General features: G+C 28.8%; 1 protein-coding gene across 1 annotated transcript; it reads right to left on the bottom strand.

Moving 5' to 3' along the window:
* Positions 1–70: 70 nt before the first annotated feature.
* LOC127289655 (dnaJ homolog subfamily C member 13) lies at positions 71–10,240 on the bottom strand. Its single transcript, XM_051317732.1, has 19 exons — positions 9,935–10,240; positions 9,649–9,748; positions 9,226–9,493; positions 8,295–9,137; positions 7,863–8,234; positions 7,380–7,790; positions 6,740–7,305; positions 5,762–6,677; positions 5,336–5,692; positions 5,076–5,267; positions 4,479–4,991; positions 3,835–4,413; positions 3,316–3,745; positions 2,944–3,226; positions 2,657–2,870; positions 2,398–2,583; positions 2,120–2,260; positions 1,714–1,954; positions 71–1,595 (listed from the first exon to the last, which is right to left on the bottom strand). Exons 2-19 carry the CDS (start codon positions 9,714–9,716, stop codon positions 1,483–1,485), a joined length of 6,693 nt encoding a protein of 2,230 aa, XP_051173689.1. The 5' UTR covers positions 9,717–9,748; positions 9,935–10,240; the 3' UTR covers positions 71–1,482.
* Positions 10,241–10,296: the final 56 nt, after the last annotated feature.

Below are 10,296 nucleotides of genomic sequence, written 5' to 3'. Positions count from 1 at the left end.
TCTTATTTTGAAACAAGTTCAGAAGTATTCTTTTATCTTCTTATTGTACATGAAGTTTTTTTTTTATATATATATTATATACACAACTAATATTTATTCACAAATGCTGATCATTTTACACAGCTGTGTATAGTAAATACCTATACATAAAAAAGCTGTACATTATAAAAAGTGGAAAATAAAATCATTTACAGTATATTTCACATTATGTAGTTTATGATTAAACACAATTTGTAGATGACTTCAACGAGTTTAACTGCACTAGAATAGTTCAAAAAAAAAAAATCTATTACTAATATATATTTTTGATCATGTACATTTATTACTGAAAGAACTTCTTCATTTTCAGTAAATTGTAATATTCATTAGTTATTCCTTTGTAAAAAGTTATTATAAAATCACTAATATAATTTAAACTCATGTCACTGCAATCTACAAATTTTGTTTCTAATAAATTCCATTTCTATCACGTTATTCAGTTTGTATAAAGCGTGTAATATCTAATATCTGTAAATCAAAAGTTATTAAAATAAAAATTAACATTGAATTTTATTTCGAAAATATGAATTTAAATATAATTTACATGATCTGAACTGTCTATACTTAAGTATAAAATTTTTTTTTTTTTTATATTAATTCAAAAAAAAAATTTCGACTCCCTGACTTTAAAATTTGATATCACATCCTTCATACTAACATTATATATCGCGTTAAACATTAACGGATTAAACAATAACGATTATTCATACGTTCAAACCTTCAAGATTTGTACGAAAAATAATTTATATGTTTATAATAAAAATTACTTTTCAAATTTCAAGCTTGTATCATACTGTCCAAAAAAATCCTTGAAAAAATCTTTTTATTGATAAATTTAATTAATTAGAAATTAATTAATTTTTATAAAACTAAAGTTCATTTATAACTAAATTTAGTAAATGTTCCTTTTTTTATAAGAGCTTAAATATTTGAATTCTATGGTAAATAAAAACATTTTTTGGACAATACTTCAAATGTTAGTCAAATTTGAAAAATTATTTGTAATGCTGGACTGATATATTTTTCTATAATAAAAAACATTAACAATTAAATCTTCATTTTTACATCACATTAGTTTAAAAAAAATTATTAAAGTCAGAATGTTGAGTAAAAACATAAAATAGTGATATAAATAAACTATTTGTGTCATTAGAAAACACGAGTTTAAAAAAACCAAAAAAAAAATTGTTCAAAAATATATATTAAATGTTTTATCATAAAAATAGATTAAAATATGAAAATAGTTAACATAAAAGTTTACGATATAAAATCACATACAATATTTCTTGATAATAATTTCAATATCGGTCCACATTACAATAAAAGTTTTAATTAAATTATTATTTATAAAATGCTATAAGATCACGGTAAAAACAACTTATCTTCAATATTCAAAGAATGAACGTTGTTGATGAATCTCTATCACTTTATGTATCAGACATATCAGAAATCATTCCGATTTAATGAATTATCTTCTTTTTCTACTGGTGGTGGACCAGATGGTATTGTTGCACTTGGTCCTGCTGTTAAATAACCAGCAGACATCGGTGTTCCAGCTAAATATTAATAAATCGTTAATTTATTTTTTAATAATAAAATATTTGCTAAAAATAATCTCTGTATTTATTTAAGAAAAATTTATCAGTTCAGGAAGAAAATTTATTAATGAATTACCTGGAAGATAACACAATGTTGGAGCACTTGATATAAATAAATCGTGTCTCTGATCTTTATATTCTGCCCACACTGAGGATTTTTCTAAAATTGCATTAACTTTTTCACCAAGTAAAAAACTTTTTGTCATTGCTTTTAAAGCTTTAACAATTTGCGCTCTTGTTGTGGCAACATTCTCAAAGATTTCCGTTTTTCCTTCCAATATATTTAAAAGATAAGGTACCATTTCTGCTTCTAAAGCCTATAGAAATAAAATATTTTTATTTTTCTTCGAAATAGTAAACACTTTTTAAATTATTAAAAATTTTAACTATTCCCTAAATTAGTAAGAATTTTAAATAAACATTTAATTGTAATAAATAGTTAATTAAATAACTAATAAATAATTAGTATAATTATTTTTTACTTGTTTAATAAGGCGATCCTCGTTTGTTGAAAACAATCTATTTAACGTTTCGCACGCAACAGCAATCATATCCTTTCTAGATTGCATTGCATGTTTCAATGGACTTATGCAATCCGTTTGGCAGATGGATGATATGCAAATCTGAAAAAGTAGAGAAAAAAAAACTTTTACTTTCAAAAATTAATGAATGAAAATAAATTCATTAGACAAAATGTTTTAAACGTAAACAAATGAATTATAATTAGAAAAAAAATGAATAAAAATTTTCAAAAATTCACCTCACTAATTGCTAACTGATGTAATATTAATATTGCAGCTTTATAAACAGAGGGTTGATTATTTCTTGTTGCCATTTGTCGACATAAACGTGGTATGTGACCTAATGAAGGTACTTGGTCCGCTAAGTTCGGTTGCGCTTGCAAAAGATTAACTAAAGCCTGAGTTGTTAATTCTAGCATATCTGACTGTAAATGACAAAAATAAAATTATAATTTGTTTACTAAACGTGATACATACTATTCGATTTTATATACATACGTCAGTCTTTTCTCTGGACATTAAATTTAAGGTTGTATCCATAAGCTCGCTTAAAAATTCTTTTGGTTTTCTTAGAGCCCACGTAGGACTGGCAATAAATAATCTTAGGTAAACGCCACCTACGACAGGTTCATTCGTTGCTGTATCTACATTATTCTGTGCATCAGCCATTTTTAACACTGCATTTGGATTTCGCTTTTGAATGCTGTAATGCCTAAAATAAAAAAAAATTTCATTTAATACAAAAAAATCAATAATTATATTTTAGAAAAATAAATTAAACTTACTCATCTTTCAACTCGGCAACCAATCTGGACACTTTCGTTTTTGAATGATCGTCCCAAATTAATTCTGGATTCTCCTGCTTTGATTCGAACATATGGACACATTGTTTCGGAGCATCGCGAATTGCCTCGCTAAATAATCGAGGCAGGAACTTGGACAAATCTAACTTAACTTTAGGACCTGCTAATTTATCGGAAGACATTTTAGCAAGTAATTCTGCAGCAGCTTCACGGATTTGTGCATTATTTGAATTGCAAAATAAATCAAGAATGTATATAACAGCACCTGTAAAAACCACATTATATAATATCTTTTTTTTTTTTCTTTGGAAAAAGAAAAATGATGTTTTCTTTAATAAATTTCAAATTAAATACCTTTATTCAAAGCATCTTTCACTATTTTTGTCGTACTCATTAGAGCGTATAATACTTCAAGAATTTGAAGCTGTGAATCTTTTAATGTATTTAAACACAAAAGTAAATGTACCACTACATCGTTCGCTGCAATATCATTAACACATTCTTGATTTTTCGTCACGTTACTAATGACTTCTAAGGCACCTTTTTGTATCGCCTTAAAATTATTACAACTTAAAAGTTCAAATAATAATTTAAAATGTCCAATGCATTGTATTTCGACATCGGGATTATTTTTAATAATATTCTTTAAACCCTCAAGTGACATGACAATGTGTCTCAATTTTTCATGATCATTTTTAGATAAAGTAATGCCATCGAGAGAACTTAAATATTCGGAATATTTTGATAAAAACTCCAGTAAATCAATGGCGAAACCTTTTGGATTCTGTAAATATTAATTTTTAATTTAAATTAAAAATTTCAATCCACTCAGTTTCTGATAGAAATTAATTTTCTAAAAAATTAATTACTTACCTCAATTGGAAATGTAGGTTGTTCATTATAAATTTTAACGTATATTTCACCAATGATCAATTCATTTTTATGAGCGCTGTACGCAAGATCACTAAAATCATGTTCAATATTTGTCGTACCACTGAATTTATTTTGCCGTTTATTTTTCAAATATTCAATCAATTCAGCTCTTGTACTATTATCCCAAATCATGTATGGATTATAACAATTTGAATTTAATGTCTTTAATATTTCTTCAGATTTATCGCTTGACAATTGTCTTGATAAATAAGGCGTGAGTAATTTTTCCAATGCCATTACTGTCACTGGATTGACAGGCGTTTCATTTTCTCCTTTCATATAACCACCTAATCGTGCACACGCTCTGACAGCCAATTTTGCAAGATTATTTGAAATTTCTTGTAAATTATCATTTTCATTTCTTTCCACTCCACCCTCTTCCAATGTGTAATCATAATTGAACATAAAGAAAAGAAGATGATACAATGCTCCCGATTGTAATAATTGCATTTGAAGTATACTATCTGTAGCCAAAGAAGAAATACAATCTGTCGCCACTGAACATAATTTTTTCAAGTGCTGCAAAAATTACCACAAATTATTATTTTTCTAAACTTAAAAATTAATTATAAATAAAAACTTACCTTAAATTGTAATATTCTACAAAGATCTTTAACCAATTGTGGTAATTCGATGATTTTATCTCTACATCCTCTGAACGATCCAGCTACGGAAAAACATTTTGTGATATGCATACAAACTTGGACCGCAGCATCAGTAGATTTACTAGATTTATTCAACACCGAAACACATCTTGTATAAGCTTCCAAAAGAACCTCTAAACCACCTTCTCTTCTCAATTCTTCTGCATTTAATTTCGAACAATGAACAGTGTGATAGACAAGTTCACTTGCCGCCGCTAATAAAGGTGTTGATTTCGAAAATAATTGATCGTCAGCAGTTTCCATTTGAATTGTTTTAATGATCTGTCCATAACCAGCATATTTATATGGTTCCAATTCCTCTTTATATCGATGAAATAGAATACTTTGTGTTCTTAAAATAAGAACAATATTATCGGGATTTGGACCATCAGTTGTCCAACAACTTCGACTGCATAGAAATTCATAAGCTTGATTGACAGCTTCAAACTTGTCCTGTAAGAAAAATATTGTTAAAAAAAAGTTTTCTTGAAAATTAATTTTTTTTTATTTTTATTTCTTTTAATAATAAAAACTTACTCGACCCTGTGGATTTTTGTCTGGATGATACATTTGCGCCAATTTATAATATGATTTTCTCACTATAGCTTCATTATGTTGTTTACCATTTTGCAAACCAAGAACTTTGTATGCTTCATCAACTGTCATAATTGGTGGTTTCTTTTCAACTTCTTTTTTCCATGCATCAAGAACATCTTTTAATAACATGACCTGAAGAAAAATTTATATTACTCTTAAATTCATTTGACAAACATTTTATAATAATATAAAAAACTCACAGGTTCAGGAATTGGCCATTGGGGAAATTTAACAGTATCGCAAAGATGTCGTAAATAAAATATTTGACAAAATAATTCTTTTTCTAATTGTGGATATCTAATTGCAGGAATTGCAATATATTGATATCGCGCCATTGTATGACTTCTTAATCTTGGTGAAAAATCAGCAATATGTGCAGCAATTTTTTCAATAAGCATTCGTCGCATTTCTGCATTCCAAATAGCTTCAGGTGTATCAAAATCGCCTAAAAATATTTTAGCAAATTTCTCAGCACCATGATTTTCCAAATAGCTCACCATTGCATCTGGCAAAAGTTGTCCAAGAATACTCTTTTGCATAATATCAGATTGTGTATTCTGAAATAATATTTATTTACTTTTTTTTCTTTCATTATAGAGGAGAAATAAAATGTTGAAATTACTTACGTCATCGCCTCTAAATGCTTGTTTAGTGTGTGTCAATTGTAAAAATCTCGCAATTGGTAAAACATTTGATCCAGTATACATGAGAATAAAATAAAAGACACCGGTTAAGTAAATTTTTGATATTTCAGGATTATCTTTTATAATTTCACACAATAATGTAGCAACTTTTTCAACTAAAACCGGATCAAATGTCAACAAAAGTTGAACTAAATGTGGCAAACATTGTGGATCAGACAATAATCGTTTGACATGAGGCAATGGCCTAATAACTGCATTGTCAACATCTCGACTTGGAAAATATTCACACATTTTTATCAAAATATTTAAAATTAAAGTGGCTAGTTCACTTTCATTTATCACAGGAGTTCCTTTTGCAACTAATGTCCATTTCAATTGTGGTACTTGTGCAATAATTCGCCAACTGTCTAAAGCTTGGGCCCAAACTTTTGTTTTATACGTAATTTTTCCGGAAACATAAAGATCCTTTAAATCCTTTAGACGAAGTGGTCCTTTTCGTTTATCACCATCATTATAGTACCATTCTTTTTCCGTTAGACGTTCTTGATCAGGACCGGCCTCTATTACATTAGTTTGTGTAGGAACGACAGCTCTCGCTGTATGTAAATGAGCCAAAGTTAATAAATCAATAAGAACACGTACACCATTTTGATCCAAAATATCTTTCACATTTCTTCTATGAAGAATAAGTTTGTTTATAAACATTACTAATCGATCACGTTCCATTTTATCCGAACAACGTTCCAACATTCCAACTATATATTTTGTATCGGAAAATGGTCCAATGTCCTCGTAATAACGGCCATATACTATCGCCATTGCTTGCAAACAAAGACATTTCATTTCCACTTTATTCGTCAATAAAAATCTGTGATACAGATCATTGAAAAATTCATACCTAAAAAATACATTTTGTTACAATAAATGAATAAATAAATGTGACGCAAAAAAAATACTCACGATTTTCTAATCGGATTATCAGGACTATCCTTTTCCAACAATAATCTTAAATAATAATCTCCAATTTTCACTTCATCTGACAAACATTGATATTGTACTTCAAATTCACGATGATTCCATGCAATTAACATACCACCAGATAAATCTTTATCAGTCGAAAATGCTCGTATTTCATTTTCTAATGCTGTTCTCAATTCCTCTCGTGTTTTATGATTCCATATAAGATTTGGCAATGAATGATCTTGATTGAATTTATAGTAAAACAATTTCCAATTTGCTTCGGATTTTATTCTCTCCCTACGTTTTCTTAAAACAATTGGCCTCTCCTTCATTTTTTCCCTTCTCTCAATACCAACACGTGTACCCCAATGTTGAAAGACATTTTCCACTTGTTTCTCAAATACACGTACACGTCGTTCAAATGCTATCCACTGTGGACTTTTCATATTTTTTGCTGCATGATCTATTGCAATTTTCAAATTATCACGATTATTCAATCTTTCTTCCTCTAAAAAAGAATCAGGTACTTTTTCATCAGAGTCAAGATAATTTAGTAATCCAATCGGCTGGAAGAAGGAACATTTAATTATTATTAAATTAGAAAAAAAAATTAGAAATTAAATTAAAATTTAAAAAATACCATAATTCTCTTAAGTAAACCCATTGCTATTGGATGTCCAGTGATCCATAAACCAACTAAATGTCTGCAAAGTTGTCTATGCGCCAATAATCGACTGTCACTTCCAACAGTAAATAAACTATTTAAAAGATGTCTTGGTAAAGCTCCTTCAGCGAGAGCTAATTCTTGCATTTTTGCTGCCATTTCTTGAGGTCCTTCTTCAATTATTGCTCTCATAATTAAACCTGCTCCTTTAACAATAGCCAAAGAGGGATGTTGAAATAATTTAAACAACGATCTACCACTTGACGCGACCATTTCCAATAAATTATCAAAATGTTTGCCATCAGTTGTTTCACTGTACGGTACACACAATGCAAATGTCAAAAGATCAAGCATCGCAGATACTACAAGAGCACCTGTTCCATGATTCTGAAATTAAAATTCAATAAGAACAGTAAATAATAATAATAACAATAATAAATAAAAAAAATATATACTTACAACGTGACTAAGCCACATATCCAAAAGACTTTCCAAAAATTTGTTATTACTTAAAAGGCTACTTTTATTCAATTGTTCTTGTCTTAAATCACAATCATCATGCATCGGTTGCATTAGGGCACATATACAATCTATTGCAGCTTGTGTAACTCCACAATCTTGTCTTTTTAAAGCTTTTACCACTCTGCTACCAATTGCCTCTCTGAAACCCGGTAAACTTGTAAATGCTGCAAATCCAACTTTACTCGCTATTAATCGTCTGATTGTGTGAAATTGTGCTTCCATTTCATTAATAGTTTCAACTTCTTTATTAATTACAGAATTTAGAGCACTGAGAATTAATTTATCTTTGTTCTCCGTAAAAAGTCCTCCCTAAAAAATGATGTTCAATTAGAAAAAAAATATATTATTTATTTTTTAAAATATTCTCACCTCTTGCGTTATGTAACGAAGGCCACTGTATGGAATATTTGCATTAAACCTTTCTAAGATTTCAGCAAACGTTCTACCACCTGGTAATTGTTGAAGGAACTTAACATGATTATTTTCAACCTCTTCTTCTACGGGAATATTAAAGGGTCCTAATCTCTTCCCCCGAGCAATGGGAAACATTCTAATGTGAACATCTCGATTGCCTGATGCTCGAACACCATCAAGTAAAGACGCCAATAAGGAATCTCTATCGGTTGCTACATAACAACGTATTTGTCCATTCAAATATTGAATTGTAAATAATTGCGGATTCAATTGATCACGAATTAAAGCAAATACATCTGACAATGGCCTCAATGTACAAATACTATAAGTTTGTGGATCTCTTTCCAAAACACACGTATCCGATAGGCAAAGTGTTCTTCTTTGAAGATCCGAATGTCTTGGTGAATTTTTATGTACAGTAAATTCAGATACACTTGTTATATGTTCATCTCCACTGAATTTGCCAAATCTTTGAGAAATAAAATCGTCTAATTGAATTGCCTCTTTTAATACTTTTATACTTATACCCAAATTATTTAATGAGCTTTCAAGTAATTTTTTTTTAATCTCTTCCATATGTTCGGAAGCAAATAAATGTAAACGTCCAAAACCACCGTAAACTATTACAAATCCATTTGGATAATCTTTCACTGATGCTAATCCTTCGAAATCTTTGTAGCAGTAACTTGCTAAAATCATATTTGTCGCAGGATCTAATTGATCAAGACTGAATGGTGTTACTTCGAGAACAACTGGTAATCTTGTATCCGACCAGTGATGCTTGTAGGCTGAAAATTTCTAAAAGAAATTATTAAATTAAATTTTTAAAAGCAAAAATCAAAAAAAAAAAAAATGATAAAAAATAGGGGATTTATCGTATACTTACCCAAACTTCTTTAGGTTTCTCAGAAAACTGATATCTATACTTAAGAGCTTCTGTTAATAAATGCGATCTCTGATCTGAGCTGAATTTCATTGTTTCCACTTTACGATCTTTGCGGATTGTAATACTGAATTCCAACGAACCAACTTGATTGCGATTTGTAGGTTGAATATTAATAAAATCTGCATATTCCCATTTATTAGTAACTTCTAAATTATTTGGATTATATGTAGTAATTCCCATGGATCCGATTGAGAAAATACGTTTGTACCTTAAATAAATATTCATTACAATTAATAAACATTCAAAATTATTTAGAAATTAAATGTTTAATTCTAAATCAGTGAAGAAAAATTTTACAAATGTCAAAACAAAAATATAAATTGAATAATTTAATAAAGAGATTATAAATTATAAAATACTCACTTTCCCTTCCATGAGTGCTTGGTGACCAGAAAACAGGCCACATCTTGATTATCCTTGATTGGCGTCATTATGACATATCTTAATATTAAGTAGCAAAATTCTGTCAAAATATACAAATTTATATTCAAATTATATATAAAATTACATCAATAATAAATTATCATACAAGAAATATATGAGAAAGCAATCAGTGAACATACATCAATAATAACTGTAATATTTTCCTCAATAAGTAAAATACAAATTAAATAATACTTTAGTACAATTATAAATTTATTATACTTACAAAAAAATGGAATTTTGAACTGTTTTATCTCATTTGACCACGTGCACATTATATTCTATTCCGTCAAAGTGTTTGGGAGCGGCGGCCATAATAACAGTGGGTGTATATAAAAAGCTTATCAGCTGTTGTGAACACTATTTATCAATCGTCCAAAATATATGATGACTTGAGCAGAATGATGATTTGAAATTAAACTTAAAAAGAAAATTTTTACATAAATATTACAGAATAACGTCGAGAACATATCAGTCTGTCCTTTTCTATTATCATTTGATACACAAGGAGGAGGAGTTGACGGACCGTCACACGCCGTCATGTAAATGACAGTTCAAATTTCCAACATGTGGATACGCTCTTTAATT

Source organism: Leptopilina boulardi, unplaced genomic scaffold (assembly GCF_019393585.1).
Source record: "Leptopilina boulardi isolate dan_hultmark-lab unplaced genomic scaffold, ZJU_Lbou_2.1 LbouV2_48, whole genome shotgun sequence".
Lineage (NCBI taxonomy): Eukaryota > Metazoa > Arthropoda > Insecta > Hymenoptera > Figitidae > Leptopilina > Leptopilina boulardi.
This window is presented reverse-complemented; position numbering and strand designations above follow the sequence as displayed.